This window comes from Anabrus simplex, chromosome 11, assembly GCF_040414725.1.
Source record: "Anabrus simplex isolate iqAnaSimp1 chromosome 11, ASM4041472v1, whole genome shotgun sequence".
Classification (NCBI taxonomy): domain Eukaryota; kingdom Metazoa; phylum Arthropoda; class Insecta; order Orthoptera; family Tettigoniidae; genus Anabrus; species Anabrus simplex.
Genome location: NC_090275.1, coordinates 130,028,171 through 130,055,051, shown reverse-complemented (window position 1 = coordinate 130,055,051; position 26,881 = coordinate 130,028,171). Strand labels below are relative to the sequence as shown.

The 26,881-nt window shown below is 37.5% G+C and overlaps 1 protein-coding gene across 4 annotated transcripts in view; it reads left to right on the top strand.

Moving 5' to 3' along the window:
- LOC136883355 (uncharacterized) overlaps positions 1–25,598 on the top strand; it is a 647,239-nt gene extending 621,641 nt beyond the window's left edge. For all 4 annotated transcript variants that reach the window (XM_068229694.1, XM_067155608.2, XM_067155607.2 and 1 more), the window contains one exon: positions 25,337–25,598. In XM_068229694.1, the coding sequence (XP_068085795.1) occupies positions 25,337–25,404 (68 nt within the window). In that variant the 3' untranslated portion in view covers positions 25,405–25,598. The remainder of the gene's footprint in view (positions 1–25,336) is intronic.
- Positions 25,599–26,881: the final 1,283 nt, after the last annotated feature.

Genomic DNA, 26,881 nt, shown 5'->3' with positions numbered 1-26,881 from the left:
CAATATCAGTTAGCAGTTCCAAATTCACCTGCGTGTATTTTAACATCGCATCCCAACTTAACCCAGGCGCAGTAAAATACTGACATGGGTCAAGGCTGTAGGTTTTCTTGCAAACACAGCGAAAATTTTCAAAAACATCAGCTAACAAAAGTACATCTGTCTTTAAATATAAGTCGGAGTATTCACCCAGCGTTTGAATGTGGAACTGCTCCCAGATATGTTGTGCATGTAAATAGTCATCATCACTAATATCTGCTGAATTCAGCGAGCTGTAAAAGGATTGTTTCGATGGTAAGGCACGTTCTTCGAGGCGTTCTAAGCAGTCAAGATATTCATAACAAAAAACACCCTTACGCCGAAGTAAATTAAACTGCGCTTCTTCAGGAAAAACGCGTCGAATTTCCGTAAATTGTTCTGGCTGTAAATGACTAGAAAGTTTATCGAGGCTACTCGCCATAAAGCGAAACGAGTCAAGGAATCTCAGTTTTATAGAATGCTCCGCATCTACTTTTACAGACTTTGCAAACGCAATGTACCGCTCTTTATTCTGAGGGATTATATCTACTTTTTCATCTGAAGCTCCAAATTGTGAAATGATGAAATGTGAGTCGTAACCAGATAAGTTATGAAAAATTACAGGGATAAATTTAGGAACTCTGTACTTAAGATTACAGCTATAATGAGCGGCACATCTGTAGAAACCAGTTAAATGATCATGATCAAAAACTTTAGGGTCATTTTCGGAAAATTCCCCATCACAAATGCTACACTTTGTAGCACGTTCATGATCATTTAACTGAATTTCGGTGAGTGGCTTCATAGGAATATTACTATTTAGAATACGACAGAGACGAACTGCATCACTTTCAAGTCTTTCTAAAAATACTTTAGCAGCATCATGTCCTCGATACAGCTCTAACTTGTTAAGCGTACTATCATAACTACACTTGATGTAATACGCGAAGCTATACGGGACATGCATGTGCGTAGTATTAGTGAAAGAGTTGTCAGGATTAGGTGAGCATGTGTTGCATGGCGTGAGGATGGCTTCAAAGTCTGCATAAATCACGAACGGTACCCACATCTGCTTGTAAAAATTTGTAAATTTTAAAACATCATTGCCTGTAGTAGGTTTCTCTGTACGTACATGATTGCAGTCATTCTTGGAATGCTTCGTTAACTGATCTTCAGTTCTAAAATACTGCAAGCGTCCATCACATAGCCACTTTTTACCATCATGTTTTGACAACTGACTACCAACAAGTCTACTCAGATTTTTAATCCAGCAAAAGTGGCTATTCTCACTGTTTTCGATATAGAGTAAGTTAACATGAGTACTCTTCTTATGACATGTATAATACAGAGGGCCTACTACAGACTTTTTCTCTACACTATACACATTAATGCTAATGTTATTTAGTTCTTCAAAGCGCTTAATATCTTTTAACTGCGCAGGAAATTCTATACTATCGAAATTTAGCTGCGTTAAATAGTGTGGATACGATGATGTTCTATTCGCTACATTCGATTTAGCAGGATTTAAAGCCGACATCACCGCCCATGCAAAATATGCTTCGTCATTGTTTTGGATGTTTACAACAGCTTTTCTTTGCTGAATCCATGTCGGCAGCTCGATGTGCGAAGATCCTCGCATAGGATTGTACGTATTGATGTTAACTTCTAGATACATTGTTTCAACTAAAGCCCACCCTGATTCCTTTTCCTGAAATTCCTCGCTCTTAGTTGAAATAATGTTAGAGACATCCCTAAGTACATCACCAAAATTAGTCGACTCACTTATGACAAAATTCTTCGTATTAAATGATTTAATGTCCGTTATTTCGGATTCATCCGTGCTTTTAATGTACAAGGCGAAAAGTTCAAAATAACTTTAAATAAATTATGATTGGACAAAGATTTAGCAAGAAGCTGTTGTACATCCGGTTGAACACAATTTAAAAAGTTTGAAGTGCTCTGAAACTTTTGACTGGGGCGAATTCTGTAACTAGAAATCCTACTTTTAAATGCTGTATCAATTTCCTCGATGTTTGCGTTACTACCACTTCTACACGCATTATTTTTATGCGCATTACTCCGTAAGTGCCCCTGAAAATGTGAAGATGGTACATCAGTGTTACAGTGCTCGCAGTGAATAGTTTGAAGTTCATGATTTTGTCTAGGTTTTTTACTACTAGTACTTTCTACAGCTACATCCGTCTTTTTACGCTTTTCTCCTATCACCTGAGGGCAAGTAGATACCTGATGCGCTTCTACTAAGTGAGCCTCGTATCGCTCTACGTTAGCGAAATACACACTACAAACTTTACATAAAGCAGATGTTATGCTAGGGTGTTTTGATTTCATATGACGCATGGAGGTATCTCACCTTGTAAAGGTTACATTGCATTCCTCACAGCAGGGGAACATCTGAAAAGAGAACAACCAATAGAGATTAGGCGAAAGTTGCTATGTTCGAAAGAAACCAAGTTTCAACCTATAGAAGTCAGACATTGCTGAAAGTTTGAAATTATAAGATTAACCTCTTCTACAGCATGCTGACTGAAGAGAATAACTATTTATCATTAGACTAAAGTTGTGATGTTCGGAAGAAACCAAGTTTCAACCTATAGAGGTCGGACATGGCTGTGAGTTTGAAATTATAAGATTAACCTCTTCTACAGCATGAGGATTGAAGGGAACAACTATTTATCATTAGACTAAAGTTGTGATGTTCGGAAGAAACCAAGTTTCAACCTGTAGGGGTCGGACATGGCTGTGAGTTTGAAATTATAATATTAACCTCTTCTACAGCATGTGGATTAAAGAGAACAACTATTTATCAATAGACTAAAGTTACGATGTTCAGAAGAAACAAGTTTCAACCTATAGAGGTCGGACATGGCTTTGAGTTTGAAATTATAAGATTAACCTCTTCTACAGCATGTGGATTAAAGAGAACAACTATTTATCAATAGACTAAAGTTACGGTGTTCGGAAGAAACCAAGTTTCAACCTATAGAGGTCAGACATGGCTGTGAGTTTGAAATTATAAGATTAACCTCTTCTACAGCATGAACGATTGAAGAGAACAACTATTTATCAATAGTCTAAAGTTGCTATGTTCGGAAGAAACCAAGTTTCAACCTATAGAGGTCAGACATTGCTGAAAGTTTGAAATTATAAGATTAACCTCTTCTACAGCATGAAAGATTGAAGAGAACAACTATTTATCAATAGACTAAAGTTGCTATGTTCGGAAGAAACCAAGTTTGAACCTGTACAGGTCAGACATTGTTGTGAGTTTGAAATTATAAGATTAACCTCTTCTACAGCATAAAACATTGAAGAGAACAACAATTTATCAATAGACTAAAGTTGCTACGTTCGGAAGAAACCGAGTTTGAACCTGTACAGGTCAGACATTGCTGTGAGTTTGAAATTATAAGATTAACATCTTCTATGACATGCAGATTAAAGAAAATAACTATTTATCATTAGACTAATGTTACGATGTTCGGAAGAAACCAAGTTTCAACGTATAGAGGTTAGACATTGCTGTAAGTTTGAAATTATAAGATTAACCTCGTCTATAGCATGAGGATTGAAGAGAACAACTATTTATCAATAGACTAAAGTTACGATGTTCGGAAGAAACCAAGTTTGAACCTGTACAGGTCAGACATTGCTGTGAGTTTGAAATTATAAGATTAACATCTTCTATGACATGCAGATTAAAGAAAATAACTATTTATCAATAGACTAAAGTTTCGATGTTCAGAAGAAACCAAGTTTCAACCTATAGAGGTCAGACATTGCTGTGAGTTTGAAATTATAAGATTAACCTCGTCTATAGCATGAGGATTGAAGAGAACAACTATTTACCAATAGACTAAAGTTACGATGTTCGGAAGAAACCATGTTTCAACCTATTGGGGTCGGACATTGCTGTGAGTTTGAAATTATAAGATTAACATCTTCTACAGCATGAGGATTGAAGAGAACAACTATTTATGATTAGACTAAAGTTGTGATGTTCGGAAGAAACCAAGTTTCAACGTATAGAGGTCGGACATACCTTAAAATCTTTGCGCTGCAAACTGTTACTCGGATGAATAGAATGCGTGCGTTCAAGCCTGAAACTCGAGCGATAATATTCTGGTCGTACCTAAAAAAGAAGGAACATATATGAATGTAGTGTAGGGTACGTCAGCTAGCCTAGCTATCTTTACAACTAAAATTTCGAAACATACCTTAAAAATGCACGTGCTGCAGACTGTTACTCGGATGAATAAAATGCGTACTTTCAAGCCTGTAACTCGAACGGTACCTAAAAAAGAAAAGAAAATATATATGAATGTAGATGTTTATTACCTAGCGTAGAAGTTGCTTTGCAAACAGTAACTAACAGTTCAGGCTTACCTTAAGTTGAAGGCTGAAGCATAATATTCACAGCAGACAGTACTTAGACGGGAGATGTGCACGTAATAAACACACACAAAGAACTGTGAGCGCTTCACGCAGACTGCAGCGAGTAAATATGCTCCTTGTTACCAAGCGGATATCAAGAATTGCAGACGTTTGCAGTACAGTCGGAACGAAATGTTTATGCAACAAGAGCTCTCCTGAGGTCTTACGCTGAGTTCTGCAGGCTGACGTATTTAAGCCGGGATCGAACCTGCTGTTGATGCCGAGGTGTCAGAACTTAAGAGTTCTGCAGCGGATCGAGCCTTAGAAAGTTAGCGCGCGATTGCAATGTTTAGGGAAAACACTAAGTTTCAACATATAGAGGTCAGACATGGTTGTAAGTTTGAAGTTACAAGATTAACCTCTACCATGTCTACACCTTCTAATCCTAGAGTGCTAAAAATCCAAAGCGCGAGTCAGCTAGCCTAGAGTTGCGATGTTTAGAAGAAACCAAGTTTTAACCTATAGAGGACGGACATAGTTGTGAGTTTCCTCTCCTACAGCGTGCGGATTGAAAAGAACAACTACTCATCAATAGAAATTAGCTAAATTTTACGATGTTCGGAAGAAACCCAGTTTCAACCTATAGAAGTCGGACATGGTTGTAAGTTTGAAATTACAAGATTAGCCTCTACCATGTCTACACCTTCTAAGCCTAGAGTGCTAAAAAACCAAAGCGCGAGTCAGCTAGCATAGAGTTGCGATGTTTAGAAGAAACCAAGTTTTAACCTATAGAGGACGGACATAGTTGTGAGTTTCCTCTCCTACAGCATGCGGATTGAAGAGAACAACTATTCATCAATAGAAATTAGCTAAATGTTACGATGTTCGGAAGAAACCTAGTTTCAACCTATAGAAGTCGGACATGGTTGTAAGTTTGAAATTATAAAATTGGCCTCTTCTATAGCATGGAGATTGAAGAGAACAAATATTTATCAATAGACTAAAGTTGCAATGTTCGGAAGAAACAAGTTTCAACCTACAGAGGTCAGACATTGTCGTGAGTTTTACTAAGCTAAGCCTACATCCATAGTACCCCCTACCTGTTAGCAACAACACGAAACGCTGAGGTACCGAAATATCTCTTCTCTATTATATAAAGCCGTACGGCTGACTCACTCACTGACATAAATGATTGACCTCTTCCTGGTGTGGTAGAAATGTGAAATTTTGCAAAGTTACAGCTATTAGCGTGTAAGCTACAGAAAAGATCCAAAAAATTCAAATTTTTAATTTTTTCCCCCCGCCCCAAACAAAATGGCGGACGCCATGATGCAGTACCCTACAGTATTGAAATTTGGCAAAAATCTAGCTCCTACCCTGAAACTGACGTAGAAATTGCAACAAGTTCAAATATTTAATAATTTACCCATTAAAAATTTCGGAATATTAAGCCAAATTGAATGACGGTGCAGACTTTCGTTTCGAGCTATTTTGTGGCCGAACGGTATTTGATATCAATGAACGGATTGCACTTTCGGTCCTAAAATTAAGATATCTACAACATTGGTCCTATGACTTTTTGTCGTATCTCGACCCCTTCTACCTTAGATTGAGCTTCATTTTCCCGATTTCGCAAAATTTTGTTAAATTTCCATAAATTATTTTACTGATTCACACACTCATATGATAGATAGATGAACGAAATTCAGCACGCTCCTTGGCAACGGCATTGGCCATATGTAGACCGACTTTTGTTATTCTAGCTGCCATGCAAGTATGGGAAATCGGAGGGTACATGCGGAAACACTATTGAAATTTCAGCCTAATTTATGATACTTAACCAATTTATGGTGAAGCCATTTGGGATACGGCAAAACCTCATATAACCAAAACTATAGGCCGTTTCATCGTCGATCTGTCTGCCAAGTTTCAAGACTCTAGCTGTCTGCTAAGTTGGCGAAATTATTTTTCAACTGGTGTTAAGCGGACGAAATTTGATGTGGATCGAAACGTTCAACCCTTTCTATGTTACAAATATTCGAGATAGGAGAAAATGCCTCAGACAATACTGTAGGCGGCTAAATGGGACGTCTGCTGGCGCAATCCGTATCTCGATACGACTTACCTTTTGGTCGCAATAAATTTTCAAATGAAAGTCTGCACCATTTAGCGTGCACATTGCCTGGCTCTATCCTATCCTTCCTAAATATATAAAGCCACAAGGGTAACTGACTGACTAACTCACTGACTGATTGACATTCATGTTTGCCCACTTCCAAGTGAGGTAGGAACTTGAAATTCGGCAGTCTGATAACTATTAGGCTGCAACCTAAGGAAAGATTCCAAAAAGTTCATATTTTTCATATTTAGCCCCCCCCCCCACGAAACACTTAAATTTCGTTTTAGACCCTTCCAGATGAGCTAGGAACTTGAAATTCGGCAATCTGATAGGTATTAGGCTGCAACCGGAGGAGAAATTCCAAAAAGTTCAAATTTTTCATATTTACCCCCCCCCCCACAACGAATCACTCAAATTGCAGGTTAGACCCTACCAGATGAGCTAGGAACTTGAAATTCGGCAATCGGATAGCTATTAGGCTGCAACCCAAGGAAAAATTCCAAAAAGTTCAAATTTTTCATATTTAGCCCCCCCAACGAGTCACTCAAATTTCGGGTTAGACCCTTCCAGATGAGCTAGGAAGTTGATATTCGGCAATCGGATAGCTATTAGGCTGCAACCCAAGGAGAAATTCCAAAATGTTCAAATTTTTCATATTTAGCCCCCCCCCGCCAAATCAATATATCGGGCTCAAATTTCGTGTTAGAACCTTCCAGATTATATACGAACTTGAAATTAGGCAATCTGATACATATTACGCTGCAACCCAAGGAGAAATTCCAAAAAGTACAATTTTTTCACATTTGCCATCCCCCCCACCAACTCGAAATATCGGACTCAGATTTCTGGTTAGACCCTTCCAGATGAGCTAGGAACTTGAAATTCGTCATTCTGATACCTATTACGCTGTAACCCAAGGAAAAATTCCAAAAGTTCAAATTTTTCATACTTAGCACCCCCCCCCCCCCCCAGTGCTTCAAAATTTCGGACTCAATTGTCGCACTGAGTAAAATGCTTCACTGTAACGGGTTATGGGACCAACGGTGGCCACTTAACAGTTGCCCGTGGTTCATGCATCAGCAAAAACGACAAGCAGTCATACAATCTATAACTTACAAGAAACCGCACGGCCAACTTGCCCGGTACAGTAGGATTCAAACCCACAATCTCACAAATGCAAGCTCACAGCTACGCGACCCTCTCATATTTACCCCTGCACCGCCCAATCAAAATCCTCTGCCCCCTAGCACCAAACAAAGTGGCGGACGCCATAATGCAGTACCCTAAAATATTAGAATTTGGAAAAAATCTAGCTCCTAACCTGTTAGAGACGTAGAAATTGCAAGAATTTCAAAAATTTAACCTTTTACCCACTCAAAAATTCGAAATATTAAGCAAAATTTAATGACGGTGCAGACTTTCGTTTCGAGCTATCTTGCGGCTCAACGGTAAATGCTATCAATAAACGGATTGCACTTCCGCGACCTAAAATGAAGAGATCTACAACTTTGGTCCTATGACTTTTTGTCGTATCTCGAATCCTTCTACATTAGATTGAGCTTCATTTTCCCGGTTTTGGTAATTTTTGTTAAATTTCCATAAATGATTTTACTGATCCACACACTCATAAGATAGGTAGATGAACGAAATTCAGCACGCTCCTTGGCAACGTCATTGGCCATATGTAGGCCGAATTTTGTTATTCTAGCTGCCTTGCAAATAGGGGAAAACTGTGGGTACATGTGGAAACACTATTGAAATTTTAGCCTAATTTATGATTCTTAAGCAATTTATGGCGAAGCCCGTTGTGATACGGCAAAACCTCAAATAACCAAAATTATAGGTCGTTTCATAGTCAACCTGCCTGCATAGTTTCAAGACTGTACCTGTCTACTAAGTTGGAAAAATTATTTTTCAATTTGTGAAAAGTGGACGAAATTTGACATGGGTCGAAACGATCACCTCTTTCTATGGCATAAATATGCGGGAAACGAGAGAGCGCCTAAGACAGTAATGTAGACGATTAAAAGGGTCGTATAACGCCGCAATCCGTACCACGATACGACGCACCGTTTGCCCGCAATAACATTTTTATTTCCTTTCCCTTAAACTAAATTGTGGACGATGTGTTGCCGTGCGCAAGAAAATTAATATTTGTCGCAGTTACAACTTTGGCCTGCAACCGACGGAGAAATTTGAAAGAGTTGCATTGTTTAACGTTTTTATCTCCAGAAATTATCGAAATCTGGAAGCAATTTTCATGATGGTGATAACTAACTTCTCGAGGATTTTGGTGGCTAAACTGTAAGTCGTACCGCCAAATGGACAAGATGTGTTGATCCCATCATGAAGAGATCTACAACTTGGGTCCCGGGAATTTTAGTCGTGTCTTGATCCCTTATGCCTTGGATAGAGCTTCTTTTTTCAGATTTGACATCCATTTTTTTTTACATTTTCCATAAAAAAATGTTACTGTTTTACACACTTATAAGACCAATAGAATCATGAAATTTGGCAGGCTCATTGGACGTTCGTGGATCATATGTGAGCAAAATGCGTGATTCTAGCAACCTGTAAGAATGGAAAAACGGAAGTAATACGTAAACCCTGTACTCCTAATCCAAGGTTCTAAACCAATCTTCGCTGAACTCGATCCAGATACGACAGAACATCAATGAACGTAAATATAGAGCGTTTCAACCACGATAAACCTACCAAGTTTCAAGACTATAACTCCCCGTTACGTTAGGAAAATATTTCTTATCTTGTGAGAACCGTACATAATTTGCACCACGTCCAAACGTTTAACTCTATCCCTGCAATAAATCGTGAAGATACGGTACGATAAAATATCATAGGACCAAAAATATATGCAAATAAATGGGCCTTCTGGTGGCACAATCCGTTTTTAGTAACGAAGTACCGGTTCCTCACAGTAATTTTCCATGGGACCACTTCTAATGTAGAGGAATTGGGGGTTTGGGGGCGCAGTCCCCAACGAGCGAACGAGTACAAGTTCTACAAGCAGACGTATTTGTACTACGATTAAACGGGAAGGTTTGAGCTCAACTCGACAAGCTGCTAATAATTTTAATGCGAACTGTACGCGTGCAGTGGACTTCGTACCCTGCTGAGGCAAACACATTCCAGGTAGGAGCTGGCTAGCCGGATGCAGCTTGCGCGCGCGTGTGTGTAGGCATGCCTCAAAAACACATCCCAGATATTTTTTCTCGTTCTAGAGTCTGCTTATTCTAAATCCGGTGCTAGTACATAGCTACTCGTAAGGCATAACACCTGAAATGCACTAGGAAGCAGATAGCTGCTGCTCTCCTGTTTTTACATGCGATTTTAAATGGTAAGAACCTATTTTACGGCCAGATGCCCTTCCTGACGCAAGAATCTGTTTTTACAGCTAGAAATTTAAATCACAGTTTCTTGAACTATTGTTTTACCGCTAGATGCTCATCCTAGCGCTGAAAGACCAGGATTTAGCCAGTTACCCTTCCTGATGTAACAAGACTAGGATTTTTTTAGACTGCACTTGGCTAGAAATAGCTACACGAAATTATTATATAGAAAGAGAATTGCCGGCTCCTACAGTTTGGTTTAGTGTGCTTGCCTCTCACCCGGTAGTCTCGGGTTTGATTCTCTTAGGATTAAAATATATTTTACAGCCGAGTGCCCCTTCCTAACATGAGATTTTAAATCGCAAGAATCTGTTTTACGGCTGGTTGCCCTTCCTAACGCTGAAAGACCAGGATTTAGCCAGTTACCCTTCCTGATGTAACAAGACTAGGATTTATTTTTAGACTGCACTTGGCTAGAAATAGCTACACGAAATTATTATATATAAAGAGAATTTCCGGCTCTTACGGTTTAGTTTAGTATGCTTACCTCTCACCCGGCCGTCTCGGGTTCGATTCTCTTGGGATTAAAAATATGTTTTACAGCCGAGTGCCCCCTCCTGACGCAAGAGTTTAAATCGCAAGAATCTGTTTTACGGCCGGTTGCCCTTCCTGACGCTGAAAGACCAGGATTTAGCCAGTTACCCTTCCTGATACAACAAGACTAGGATTTATTTTTAGACTGCACTTGACTAGAAATAGCCTCACGAAATTATTATATAGAAAGAGAATTGCCGGCTCCTACGGTTTGGAGGATGGTTGCCCAGTTGTACTTCCTCTTAAAACAATAATCACCACCACCACCATCCTACGGTTTGGTTTAGTGTGCTTGCCTCTCACCCAGCAGTCTCGGGTTCGATTCTCTTAGAATGAAGGTGCACCCCAAACACATCATTCAATGTTCTAATCATATGTTGTATCGATTATATTCTTAATCACTTATTTTGTAATATAACCTTCAAGTATTCGATAAAGCTATGCCTTAACAGAGCAGGGAAAAGGAGGTTATAACAATCGCTATCTTACGCAAGCCGTTCAGAACCGTAGTCTTGTTTTCTTTTAGAACAAAGGTATTCCTTGACATGTTCTTTTTAAATTGTCCGCTACAACGAAGAGTACGTCACGGTGCTCTCAGATTGTGGATGTAGAATTTGCCGCCACCACATGTCAAAGAATAAAGATGCCAACACAAAGATGGTAGCAAGGTGCTCTGTTCATTAAAAATGGCGGATGACAGCTAACGAAATTGCCCCGCATGAGGGCAGCACGGTGCTCTGTTCATTAAAGATGGCGGATGACAGCTAACGAAATTGCCCCGCATTAGGGCAGCACGGTGCTCTGTTCATTAAAGATGGCGGATGACAGCTAACGAAATTGCCCGCATGATAGGAGCATAGTGCTCTGTTGGTTAAAGATGGCGGGTGACAGCTGTCAAAAAAGCATGTGGCTTTGTTTCCAAACAAGAGCACGTGGAATTTGCCGCCACCACATTTCAACTAAAGAGGGCAGCACTGTACTCTGTTGCTTAAAGATGGCGGATGATGGCTGTCAAAAAAGCGCGTGGGTTTGTTTCCAAACAAGAGCATGTAGAATTTGCCGCCACCACATAGAGGGCAGCACGGTGCTCAAAGATGGCTGTTGTCACGTAGAATTGCCTGCCACCACAGGTATCTAGCTAAAGAGGGCAGTACTGTGTTCTATAGATTAAAGATGGTGGATGACAGCTGCACGTGGATTTCTTTATCTCGCGCTAGTGAGGTTAATTTGGTAGCACTAAGGTTTGGCCCGCCAAGATGGCAGCACTGCCGATGACAGGTGACGAATTTGCAGCTACTGCGATAAAGAGGGCAGCACGGTGCTCTGTAGTTTAAAGATGGCGGATGACAGCTGTCAAAAGAGCACGTGGCTGTCAAAAAGCACGTGGCTTTGTTTATCTCGCGCTTGTGAGGTTAAGTTGGTACTACTGATGTTTAGGCCCGTCAAGATGGCAGCAGTGAGCGTTGTTGTCTGTCAAAAAGCACGTGGCTGTCAAAAAACACGTGGATTTGTTTACCTCGCGCTAGTTAGGTTAAGTTGGTACCACTGAGGTTTAGGCCCGTCAAGATGGCAGCAGTGAAGTTAGCGATGCGTTGTTGTCGATGACAGCTGTCAAAAAGCACGTGGCTTTGTTTACAAATTCAAATCTCGCGCCAAAATTCAAATTTCCCGCGGGAGGCGGAGGGGCCCCTGGGAGCCCGGAGAAGGAGGCGGCGGCAGAACTGTCCTATTATACTACTCTCTACATTCCTGAGAAACGACCAGGCAAAGCTCACAGAAGGAAGAAGCAAAGGGAACTCCCTACTTGCCTTACATTCACAACACCACAGATCGAATTGCCAAGGTCCTCCGCAAACAAAATATAAACACCCTGTTTGGCACCGCCACTAAAATTGCTTACAGTCTGGGTAAAATCAAGGACAAATTGTCCCAACTTTTACATCTTGGGGTATACGAAATTCTCTGTACTTGTGGTAAGGTATACATCGGCCAAACATGCCGGTCCTTGGTACCCATATCAAGGATCATGAATGTAATATTCATCTCAACCAACCAGACAAATCAGCAGTAGCTGAGCACGCTCTATCTTCGGGTCATGATGTCATGCTCCAAAATGCTCGAGCTCTTACCCACACTAGACACTATATGTCCAGGATTATACGGGAAGCTGTGGAAATATGTAGAAATCCTAACAATTTCAACAGGAACACTGGCTATCAAATAAATAATACCTTGTTGCCAGCTATTAAGGATTTATGTAGGTACGGTAGTTCCCTTCCTTATCCCTTCACTATTGTCTTTTTGTCTCAGTGTTTCATTCCAGGCTTGTGTCAATGCAAAGCCTACTAGATACTAGAAGGCCTGGACAGAGAGCCAATTTCTTGCATTAAACGCGGGGTGATAGTTTTTGTCTTTTCCACCGCTAGGTTCGCATTTATGTTCTGTTGTTTGACATGAATTCTACGATTACGTGTGTTACTGCAACATGTTTTATGAGAAGAAATAACATATTAACTCACGATTTGCAATATATGGATGGTTGCTGAGATGCGCTTAACATTTGTTTAGTTATGTGCTTCCAAATTACCGTGAAGGTGGTGGTGGTGAGTATTGTTTTAAGAGGAAGTACAACTAGGCAACCATCCTCTTTATAACACTAATCAGAGAGAGAAACTGGAAGGGACCAGACACTTCGAAAAATGGAGGTATCAGCCAGAGGAAGACAAGGGTCACGAGGGCGTGAAAATGAAAGACCCCTAGCCCTCGGAAACCTTATAGCGTCGGGGTCGGCAAAGAACCATAGTCGACCAAGGAAGGTCGGATAGGATAGATGAGAGTGAGGAGCCTGGCACAAGTAACTGGAAGAAATGCCAGGACTCAGCTAAGGGCCCCGTGGTCGCCAACCCTCGATCCAAATTTCAGAGTCCCTAGGTCCAATTGCCGCCAAGTTTCTGTTTCCATTCTGTGGGTTATGGCGGTTTATTGTTGCGTGCCTAACTGCACATCTGACACAGCGAAGAAATATACACAAATATAAATTTTCATCTTTTTCCTAAAGATCCGAGTTTAGGGGAGAAATGGAGGCTTGCTATTTCTCGACAGGACTGCTGAAAAGGATCTCTTTGGGCTCCTAATGATAACTCCAGAATATGTAGCTTGCACTTTGTCGAATCAGATTACAGTGTGAGTACAGTGAGGGGAATTCTGCTCCCCGACAAAGTGCCGGCGCAAATTCGTCTTCTTCTTAAAAATGTATTAATATTTACAACTCTGGCGTTAGGATATCTCGGAAAATGTAACCTTGTCCGAAAGCTGAAATTCCTCACCGCTCCAAAGTTTAAAGAGACGTTTCAGTGCCGCGACTGTGATCAAGCACACATTACATACGTTATACTTACAAAATTTTTCAGGTCTGTTCTTGATACTAATGCAAAGGAAGAGACTAAAGACTGTGATATATAAAACAAATTCAAGAGCAAGCCTCTGAGCAGGAAAGTGTTAAATCTTGTGAGTACTTCTATTTAGGCCTATTTCCCTATCCTTTATTCTTGTGTGATAATCAAGTGCTAAATGAAAGAAATATATGAAGTGTAGTGTGTTCTAAGTTGTTTTATATATTTATATCTGATTCACACCGGGCATAATGATAATAAAATGTATTATTTCGCGTTATTGTATGAATTTTCAATATAAGGATATAGACAAAACATGAGAACAACAGAACATAAACGCGATCCAAGCGGCAATTGCCTGAACTACGTTGTTCGCCCAGAAATGTGTCGGCTTGTCCAGGCCTTCTATTATAGGGTAGGCAACGGTCAATGTCATATGTTACGTACACATGTTATGTGACCCTCTTAGACTGATTTTGATGGTTCCGTCAGCTTCCGCTTCGAACGCTGGCGCTGTGCCATGTCCTGCGAGCCATCTGTTGATGAATGAACGTACCATTTCCACTTCTATTATAATGTCTAAATTCAAAAGCTCATTGTTTAAGAAGCCTTTCTCGTGCACAGTCGAGATTTTCTTCTGATGACTTAAAGCCAGTTCTCTGCGAAACGTATAGAATTTCACCTTATTTTCTTGACATGGCATATGCCCAAGAGCATACATCTTGTTTTATGGTCTTTCCTTTCTGTTCATCCAGTATTTCTTCATTCTATCTGATCTTTGTTTTCATCCTTCTTCTGGAAATGCCCTTTTATTTGTTTCTCTTTTACCAATTTCGGTAGGAATCTAATTTTACTATTCTTCAATTTATTTACTTTACTTGATTTATTCTTTAAATCCTCCAGTGTTATGTCTAATTCTTTTATGTCTTCTTTTATCCGGACAGGTTGTTGCTAAATACAAAGTATGTTACAAGTGTTTATTTATATATCCACCTATTCAATACAAAGAGATCTTTTTAGACATTAAATATTATAAAATGTTAAGGGACATGTTTCGCCCATATTAAGGGCATCATCAGCCTCAAATTCAAACCTGTATGGTGAAAAATCAAGATCCTGATTGCTCTTACAAGCCATAAAAGGAGGATATCATTATAGGTGTCAGTCTAAACATACAAAATATTAGAATGTCCTTGGCTAAAAGTGCATTATCAAGCTGCATGTCGTAAGTTCACATGAATATACTTTCCGGAGCGTTGAAAAACTTGTTGGGGTAGGGCAGTAAACAGCTCAGTCTTTATAATGAAACAGAAATGTGCCTCCTTGAAGATGATAAGAAAAAGCAAAGCTGATACACTGTTACAGATGTCAATATCGTATGTTGTGATAAGACAACAGATCTCTTAAAATGGCTGTTCAGCTGCCTATAGTCTATTTAACTGGCTGAAGGAGTGAAAGTCGAATGTGTTATGATAAGATAACAGTCTTCCTTATGTAATTGTGGCAGCAAGGAAAAAGCATTCGGTTGTCTATAGATGTATTTATCTTATTTGAAGGACGAAAGTCGAAGGTTTATCGACGTTGATAGAGCTCTTTGGTGTGAAGTCTGTAACAAGAGGAGAGTGAATGCTTAGGAAGGTATTTTTGAAGAGAATGTGGGTTTAAAGAAAGGTAAAACATGGAAAATGTATAAAAACACTTACCCTTTCGTCTGTGAAGATGTAAATCAGTTATGGAAAGGTTAGTTGAAGAAAAATAACGTTATGTGTAGGTTCATTTATTTCTTTGACTGTTGATGCAGTTGCTATGGTAGCGTTGAATGACTGACACTTGTACTTCTGGTATTGTATCGATGTGAGATTGGCGGAGGAGGGTGTGGTTGAGGGGAGGGGGTAGGCGGAGCTTTAAGTTTATGTGTTGTTGGTTGCGAGAGATTTACATGGTCGGACAGGGAGGGAGTCATGTTGGGTTGCGGGAGAATTGTGGGGGCGGGCATGAAGGGAGTCAAGTTAGTTAAAGTAGTGGAGGTTCTAGAAGATGTTAACTTAAGATTTTTAAGAATGTAGTTATGTTTTGAATTTAGAGTTTGCAATAATTTGGGTAAACTTTCGTATAAAGGATTCCTGACTTCAATTAAATCGTTGAGGTTTAGATTTTTGTTGTAGTGTTGGTCCAAAAATATATAGATGGTTTCAAGTTCATTCATCAACTTTCCTTTGTCTACTCTTTTAATAATTGTGAGGTCTCTTTCTATTGTTGTGAAGTGATGTCCTGTTTCTTTCATATGGGAGCTCATTGCTGAAACTTTATTGTGCTTAATGGCATTATAGTGTTCTAAGTACCTAGTTTGAAAACTCCGGCCTGTTTGACCAATATAAGAGGCGTTGATTTGCGTGCATGTGAGCCTGTATATGCCTGATCCTGAGTAAATGTTTTTGCTTGAATTGACTGTGTTGTGATAAAAAATAATTTTTGGTTAGTGTTTGTTGTTCTAAAAGCTATACTGGTATTTTTGTTTTTTATTGGGTTCAAGATATGTTGAACGTTTGGATTGTTGTAGGTGAAGGTAACGAATTTGGATTTTTTGGGTTTGTCAGGGATGAGGTTTGTTGTTAATTTGAATTTGACCTTATTTATTAAACGGTTAATCATTTCAGGTTTATATCCATTGATTTTTGCTAAATCCTTTATATAATTTAGTTCTGTTTGAAGATTCTTGGGTGTTAGAGGGATTTTTAAAGCTCTGTAAATTAAACTGTGAAATGTGGCCAATTTATGGGAGTTAGGATGTAAAGAAGTATTTTTGATTGTTAATGGGGTGTGAGTAGGTTTTCTTTAAATTTTAAAATCGAAGTTGCCATTAATATGAGTTACTGTGAGATCTAGGAAATTCAAGGATCCACTGACTTCATCTTCCTTGGTGAATTTAATATTTTGGTCTAGGTTGTTTAAATAATTTAAAATATCGGTACTGTTATTGAGATCTTTATTGATTATTACGAATGTGTCGTCTACATACCGAAGCCATAAGCTAAGGCCTTTTATTTTATTTATTATTTTATGATGTTCTAAAGAATCTAAATAGATGTCAGCTAAGATGCCTGATAAGGGATCACTCATAGCTAGGCCATCTTGGTGGTAAATTTTACGATTAAAGGTGAAATAGTTGTTTTTAGCACAAAATTTAGGATTTTTATGAATTCTTCTAACTCATTTTTATTTGCTTTACGTCGCACCGACACAGATAGGTCTTATGGCGACGATGGGACAGGGAAGGGCTAGGAGCGGGGAGGAAGCGGCCGTGGCCTTAATTAATTAAGGTACAGCCCCAGCATTTGCCTGATGTGAAAATGGGAAACCACGGAAAACCATCTTCAGGGCTGCCGACAGTGGGGTTCGAACCCACGATCTCCCGAATACTGGATACTGGCCGCAATTAAGCGACTGCAGCTGTCGAGCTCGGTCTCTTCTAACTCAAGCTTGCTGAGGTTGCTGTGTTTTGCGAGGTTGTCTTTGATAATATTTACAGTTTCCTTTGTTAGTACATTAGAATACATATTAGTAATGTCAAAAGAGCACATAATGTGATTTGGTAATAAGGTGAATTTTTTTTAAATTTCGCGGAAGTCTATTGAATTGTTGAACCTGTAATGTCTTTTTAGAACATAGTGGATATATTTTGAGGTTTTATATGTCGGGCTACTTCTACAGTTGATGATTGGGTGTATGAGTGTGTTTTTCTTATGTAATTTAGGCAATGCTCTGGCTGTGGGGGTTTTAGGGTTCATAAGGATTAGTGTTTGTTGTTCTTATTCATTTAGTAAAAATGTGGAATTCTTTAATAGTGTTTTTAAATTTCGTTGGATTCTTATTGTGGGGTCTTTATTGACTATTGTGTAAGTTTCATTTGTGGAAAATTCTTCTGTTTTTTTCAATGTAATCTTTCTTATCTATTAAAACAGTAGTCCCTTCTTTATCGGCTTTAGTTACTATTATGTTGTTATCTTTTACTTTGTTTTTTACCTCTTTAATTAATTTTGAATGGTTGAGAATAGCGTCTTTATTTAAACCTTCAATTAGTGTTGGAAGTTTCTTTTTTATCTCATATCTAGTGTGCGTGTTTTTATACATTTTCCATGTTTTACCTTTCTTTAAACCCACATTCTCTTCAAAAATACCTTCCTAAGCATTCACTCTCCTCTTGTTACAGACTTCACACCAAAGAGCTCTATCAACGTCGATAAACCTTCGACTTTCGTCCTTCAAATAAGATAAATACATCTATAGACAACCGAATGCTTTTTCCTTGCTACCACAATTACATAAGGAAGACTGTTATCTTATCATAACACATTCGACTTTCACTCCTTCAGCCACTTAAATAGACTATAGGCAGCTGAACAGCCATTTAAGAGATCTGTTGTCTTATCACAACATACGATATTGACATCTGTAACAGTGTATCAGCTTTGCTTTTTCTCATCATCTTCAAGGAGGCACATTTCTGTTTCATTATAAAGACTGAGCTGTTTACTGCCCTACCCCAACAAGTTTTTCAACGCTCCGGAAAGTATATTCATGTGAACTTACGACATGCAGCTTGATACTGCACTTTTAGCCAAGGACATTCTAATATTTTTATGTTTAGACTGACACCTATAATGATATCCTCTTTTTATGGCTTGTGAGAGCAATCAGGATCCTGATTTTTCACCATACAGGTTTGAATGTGAGGCTGATGATGCCCTTGATATGGGCGAAACATGTCCCTTAACATTTTATAATAATATTTAATTTCTAAAAAGATCTCTTTGTATTGAATAGATGGATATATAAATAAACACTTGTAACATACTTTGTATTTACGTACATTTCAATACGGACCTAACATGAGAATTATAACAGGTTGTTGCTGCCAAAACTTTTCCAAAATTCTGCGTGTTAACCTGTCTTGAGGTGTTCTCAACAGATGACCAAAGAATTATATTCTCTTCTTTCTTATGATATCCATTATAGGTTTTTCCTGATATACTGCTGCATTTGGCCTGATACACCATTCTCCTACTTTTTTGGTACTTCTTATTAATGCATGTTCTTACTATTCTTATTTCTATTTTTAAAATTGTGTCTATGTTATTCTTTTGCCTTAGTTTAAATAATGTTTCATTTCCATAAGTTATTTCATATTGGACAACAGCCTTATAATGTTTCAATTTTTTATTTTTCTTGATATATGTATTTCTGTTTACTTTTTGGGCTCTGGATAATTTACTCATTCTCTTCGTCCAAGAAACTGGATCATTTAAATTGCTTATTTAAATTCAACTCTCTTATTATTATTATTATTACTATTTTTATTATTACTATACACCTTCTGTAGTAGGTTTTGTGTCCCTTATATGGGTTCACTGGAAGTACCCATAATGAATTCATAATGGCGCTCACGATCTCTGGTGTCTTCTAGCTCGATAACACATATCTCGTTATATTATCCGGTACATTCAAGTGTTCATTCAAGTTCCAATTCACATTGAATGTTTTCAATGTACTAACAAGTTCATTTTAAGAACAATAAGACTGGCGTAACGACAAATATTTGGATTTTAACTAATACATACTGCACTAGTGTTACTCCAGTAATATTGGGAATAAGACAAAGGTCTACAATACAGGATATTGTTAAACATACAATGAAGGTTCAAGGACAATTATACAATTCAAGAACATTGCATCAATACATTTAGCCAGATCTCATACAAAGGTTTTAATAGATGGTTAATAGGCCTAGATAGTTTTGTCTATAAGTTTTAAAGTCAATGTAAATACCAAGATTTTAGACAATTGTATTTACGCTTAAGACATAACATTTTGGTTGTTACATGATCAGTAAAATATCATAAGACTTGTCGCTCATGCTTGTAAAGAATATGTTCATGATCTTATTAAACCTTGAGTAATTGTCATTGGGCAGACGATGTTCACTAAAAGGAGCGAAGCATGTACCATGTTAACAATTTAATAAGGGTATAATTCCATATTAGCTTGTATTGAATAGGTGGTCTATAACAAAATTATAATAATTTTGTATCACAATTAGAGCTTTAATATGGAAAAGAACTGGAATTTATAGCCTTCAGTATAATGGCCAACGAGGCTAATATCAAGATTAAGAACAGATTTATTAACCTCAAGGCTAAAATTTGCAAGATCGCCAAGGATATATGGTTTCTAAAGGAATGTTTAAAATTCAAACTAGTACCATACCTTTTTAAAATCTGCCCACTGAAGAAACTTATCCATACCACAGTTAGTAGACACTCAAAACAAAGTGAATGAAATCTGGCTGAAAAATGAGATAAAATCATATTATAGAAAGAAATCATTGTTAAACTTACAACTTTATCATACATACTTGAAAATTTCTGAACTTTTAACCCCGTTAGAATGTCGATCTGTACAACATTTTACTAATGAGAAGCTTGTTGATATATTAGATAAGAAACAAAAAACTTTAGAAAACAAAATCTCACATTTAAGAGAGAATAAATTAAAACCTAAAGAAAGTAATATAAGGGTAAAACAGGCTAATTCAGACCTTAAAAGCATTCCAATCACTGTAAATTTGTTGGATATCACCTTTACGGATAGTGAAATGAGCCTACTGAATAAAGGAGCAAAATTCAATTGGCCTAACGATCATCAAATAGAAGATGGAATTACCACTATAGCAGAAGCAGAATCTAACATAGGGAAATTGCCTTTAGAATTGCAAAATGATACTAGAATCGAGATAAAAAAGAAACTTCGAACTCTAGTAAGAGAGATAAATAATAACTTAAATCCCATTCTTACTAAGCAAATCAAAGAATTAAAGACTAAAATTAATGAAAGTGATATAATAGTAACAAAAGTTGATAAAGGGGAAACTACACTTATCTTAAATAAACAAGATTTTATTAAAAAACAGAAATTTTTTGGATGGAGCTTACTCGGTAATACAGAAACAGCCTTCAGTCAAAATTCTACGGAATCTAAAGAAATTGCTTTAAAATTCATCTTTCCTCTTTAATGAAACTGAATATCAGAAACTGGTAAATATGAACACAAAATTAACATAATCAACTGTATGAATAGCCCAACTTATAAAACTTCTAAGTTTATACATCAAGTTTTGAAAAAACGCTATAAATTTAACAATAATTCTTCAACTAATAACTTAATTGAATTCTGTTAAGCTTAATAAATTTGACCTACAACCATATTATAAAACGTGTTCATATGATATAACCAACATGTACCCATGCATACCAATTAATGAAATCATGAATATAATCAAACTTAATTTATTCAGTCAGAGCAAATTGAGTAAGTGTGAAATAGAAGAATTCATTAATATATTAAGATTCGTTTTAAGTACGGTAATAATTACTTTAGATTTAATAAAAACGATCATCAAATGTGTTTAGGAATGGGAGACCCTGCAAAAGGTATACTGGCCAACATTTATATGGATCATTTGGAACATGTTAAAATTCTGAACAAAATAGAAGGACTGCACCTTCGGCTAAGATAAGTGGATGACACATTTGTCATAATACACAGTAAACTAAATAACAGCGACAATATTCTGAATTTTTTAAATAGCTTAGACAACAACACTACTGACGAGGAAGAGAGCAACAACTCGTTATGTTTTCTAGATATCAACGTAAAGAGAGTAGGAAAGAAATTCAACTTTCAAATTTATAGAAAACTGACGTTTGCCCCAATAACGATTAAGAACGAATCACTCTACCCCAACTCTCACAAGCAAGCAGCCTTTTTAATTTTGGTTTACAGAGCCCTAAAAATTCCACTTACAAGCAATAGTTTAAAGAAAGAACTTAATTTTATAAAGGAACTGGCACTCAATAATCGATATAAAATAGAGATGGTTAACAAGGTGAAAATAAAACTGGCCACAAATCTTATTCCAGATAACAATAAGAAAGGAAAAAAATTGCAACTCTTACATTCATTAACCCAGCCATTTAGCAGGTTACTAATACTATCAAAAACGAGATGTTAATATCACCTTCAAAGCCCAAAACATGAACTAAAATATTTTCTTCAACCATAATAATGTTAATATAAATAGCATCAATATCAAGGATCAGGAATCTATAGGCTTGCATGTACAGAGTGCAATTATTCGTATGTTGGCCAGACTGGCGGAAGCTTTCTTAAGATGTATTGAACATGTTGATGCAGCGGAACACAGAAAGCATTCTGCAATGAGTGCACACATGCAAGAAACTGGACACTCTTTCACAACTATTGAGAGAGATTTAAGAACTTTAAGAAGGGTAGAAAAGGGAATAGAATATATTTATTTATCACCTACAGGATTTCCCAATTACAGATGATGTAATAAAAATTAAATAAAAAATAAATTGAATAAAAAATAAATTAAATAATATACATACAAATATACATATATATATACAAGCAGGTATAAATCTTCACATGTTTTATACAGATTATTCAAATAATTTACAAAATTATCACTTCCATCCTTGAGAAGAACTTTATGAATTGCAGTGGAAGGGTGGTGGAAAATGTCGAGTGACCCTTCCAGCTGATTTATTGTCCTAAGGGCTTGCATGACCAAAGAATTTTCATGCGCAACCGTCCTACATTTGTTCATCTGCTTGGAACATGAAGTGGGATCAACCCCAGTATAGCCGGACTGTCCACTTTACTCTTCAAGCATTTAATCGCTAACATTTTGTTCGCACGCTTTCGGCGCGTTGCCAGCGTATTCATTCCAAGAATGTTTACAAACTCTTCATACCTGCTTGAAGAGAGTGGCATGCCCAGGAATACAAAACTAATCCACTTCATAAACCTTATCTGTACTCTTTCGCGATGGTGTATGTGGCCTTTCTGATACGGGAGCCACACCTCACAACCATACTTGAGACAGGGTCTCACCAGGGAACAAAACAGTGTTTTGACACATGAAATATTACTGAAATCTTTACAATTCCTCTTGACAAATCCCAGGAGTCTGAAAGATTTCTTTATAATACCATCGATGTGTTTCTCAAAGGATAAGCCATTTCTGTTACTAAGAATTACACCTAGATCATTAAACTCCTCCACAAGATTTAAACTTTCTCCACTGATTTTATACCTGTAAAATACAGGTGTCAATTTCCGAGTAAATGACATGACACCACACTTGACTTTATTCACTTTAAGGGACCACTTATCACACCACTCGCATATTTGCTTCAGAGCCTCTTGTAGATAATCGCTATCACCGTCTTCTTCTATAACTTTGTATAGTTTCAAGTCATCAGCGTACAAGAGACATTCACTGCTCTGAACGACTGTACTAATATCATTTAGAAACAAAACAAATAGCAGAGGCCCTAACAGTGATCCCTGTGCGACGCCAGGTGAAGATTTATAGGGGTTACAGATCAAACCCTCAGAATTTACAAAACATATTCGTTTTGTCAAGTAGCTCTTTAGCCACTCGAACATACTCCCGGACACTCCATACACAGACAACTTTCTCAGCAAGAGAAGAGTAATGACGCAATTGGACAATATACGCATTTACTTAGATCAGCAATACAATAAGGATAAGAACTTAAATGATGAAATTGAATTAAATAACCCCCTATTAGAACAATTACCAAAATTAATACAAATACTTAAGTCTGATATAAATAAATTCTATAATAATTTTAATTCAACAAACGTTAGTAACTTATTTAAGCAAACAAACTCAACTCCTCCTTTTACTACCCCTAGGCAGTCCCCTCCTCCATCTACGTTAGCTATCAATGCACCGCCTACATCCGCTTCCCCTTCCCACTCTCCGCCAAAACACAAGCTCACTCACATTCGCCCGTATAATACAAGGAGCACTAACGGAGCAACAAGCAGTTATCACGAAGTTGTGGGTAACACTAGACAATTATGCAGCAGTAGGAAGGGTTAGTGATAATTCTCTCACTAAAAAAGTTAATGCAGACTTATAGATCAAAATCTTATACATATTTTTTATTTACATATATATCAACAAGCTCAATTCAAAATCTGTGGTGTTCATTCAAGTTCTACTTCACACTGAATGTTTTCAATGTACTAACAAGTTCATTTTAAGAACAATAAGACTGACGTAACGACAAATATTTGGATTTTAACTAATACATACTGCACTAGTGTTACTCCAGTAATATTGGGAATAAGACAAAGGTCTACAATACAGGATATTATTAGCTTCATAAAATTGTTAAACATACAATGAAGGTTCAAGGACAATTATACAATTCAAGAATATTGATTCAGTACAGTTAGCCAGATCTCATACAAAGGTTTTAAACAGATGGTTAATACATGAGTTTCGTCTACCAAGATTTTATACAATTGTGTTAAGCTTAAGACATAACATTTTGGTTGTTACATGATCAGTAAAATATCATAAGACGTGTCGCTCATGCTTTTAAAGCATATTTTTAGCTCAATAGAATATGTTCATGATCTTATTAAACCTTGAGTAAATGTTATTGGGCTGATGATGCTCACTAAAAGGAGCGAAGCTTGTACCATGTTAACAATTTATACTCCGCATGGCCTTACTTCTAAATTGAAGTTTCGCAAAACAAATGAGCAACGCCAGCGCGCTACACCTGCGAGAACAGCTGATGCAATATGACCACGGTAAACTGCCCTTGGACCTTACTCAGAAAAACGAATGAATATGGATTGGAAACAAATTCACAAGAACTACACTTCTAACAATATCTGGCACTAAAAGAGAATGAGGAAATAACACATCACTAACGGCTAATGGCTGGCACAGAAAGGAGGTAAAGGGAACACTCCACTAGTACCCTCCAACAATATGAAAAACACACTGAATATTAAAGGAAAATGCAAAAGATCGCGAACCGTACCGAATAGCATACGCGCTGAGCGAGATAGATTAACCACGTGGCGAATGTAAATATTAGAGTTGGCAACTGGGTTTCGAGATCATGCTCTGCCGATATAAATCGATATGAATGACAGCTTGGGATTGGTTGGATGTCTATGCTTCAGCGCATAACCACCAGACAGAGCCAAAATCTGCTAAAACGTCAATTTAGAAGTAGAGTCGTACGGAGTATAATACGGATGTAATTCCATATTAGGTTGTATTGAATAGGTGGTCTATAATAAAATTATAATAATTTTGTATCACAATTAGAGCTTCAATATGGAAAAGAAATTAAATTTATAACCTGCAGTTAGGGAGAAGAACCTATGTGTTTCAGAATTATAATACACTGAGTGAGTGCACCACCCAGTATTAACTGAATTAGCTTACATTAGGTTGGGTAATATCAAACGATCATTACTTGAAATATTACTTTATATCAAAACGAATTGTGCTGCAATACACAGGATCAGCCATTACAACCACCATATCTTTGTTTCAGATTCCCCTGCGTCAGCTGAGACAGTTTTCCTGACGAGCCTCTCCAGTCACAAGCAGTATCTCCTGTAGAGTGGTTTTCTTCATATCTTGTGTCGACTGACATAAACTTGGTGATGACAGTGACCAGAACTAGGATAGCACCTTTTCTTCAGATGATGTGTGTCACTTTTGTAGTTATTGCTAAAACATTATTTATCGAATCAGGTATTGTCTAACACTGCTCTTGTTTCTCTACAAACACACAAGGTGCTGTGCTCGAACGTGCACTCTGAAATACTCCTCGATGTTGTCCTTGGAGCCTTTGTACTGATGTCTGTCGTAGAGCGTTGTTTTCAACAAAACTAAAGCTTTTAGGTTGTCAAAACACAAGATCAGTACAGTCGTAAAATCCACAAATCAATATAGATGTTGCTTCCCTAAAACCTGCATGTTTTCTAGTTAGCACAGTGGTTGCCATGAAATAGAAAGAATGGACAAGATTATAAAGCAGATATCAAATTTAACTCTCATCAAATGTCCCAGGTGGATACGCAGTCAGAACAGAGATAGTAACTTCAAGTTCGACAAACTGTGAAGTCAATTTCACCTCAAAGATCATTTTTATGTATCTGTGTATGATCAGACCTCGCAATTTGATGATAGGTTTTATTATTTTATTGGAAAAGAGAATATAAAAAGTCTTCATATTTGTAACTTGTATTGTGAGATAAGTTTAGAAACATACTTCAGTACAGCACTTGTTTTATGTACTCTAAGTTATTGTTTAGAAGCTAAATTTCGGCAACAACTCCACATTTCTTCAATATAGCAAGTACTGTACTGTAAGTTTCTGAAATATCTATTTTGAAGTTTGGAAATAAATAATACCTTCACGAAGCATAGATTAACGATTTCTGGGGAAATTTATGAAGGTGTGGATGTGCTGAGGAGCCCGTAGGTGTGGTGTGGGGTATCTCTGTGATGTTTCTACAGTATTACTAAACATTATAACTAACTTAGTAAGTTTGAAAACATATTTTTGTATTCTTTATTGGATATATATCTGATTATGTTATTACATATCTAATGAAATAAATGTTTGTTACTACTAATATTAAGAATGTGTCTTATTAAACATGCTGTTTGTTTTACAGTTTTCTAGGTTATGATGGCGCAAAACAAAAATGTTTATATCTTAAAACAGCATTAAGAACATTGAAAGCAATGGCAGGTCAGTGGGAAGAGGGGTTTCTGCTGCCCAGCTTCGTCAGGACTCGCTCATCTTCACTCCTGATAGGGGAAGAAAGCTGGATAAACACAAGAAAACGGTAGAGATAAAGATGCGTACATGTGGTAACAGCTGTCAGTGTGCTCCGTTGTATTTCTCTTGACAAGCATTGGGCTGGAGTTTGAAGCATTCTGCCAAACCAGGATAAGCTGTGGAAGAAAGAAGTTTCCACCTTGCAATTTGCTTTATTTTATGTTGCACCAACTCAACATAAGTCTTTTGGTAACAATTGGACAGGAAGTGGGAAGGAATCGACCATGCGTTGATGGGTACAGCCTT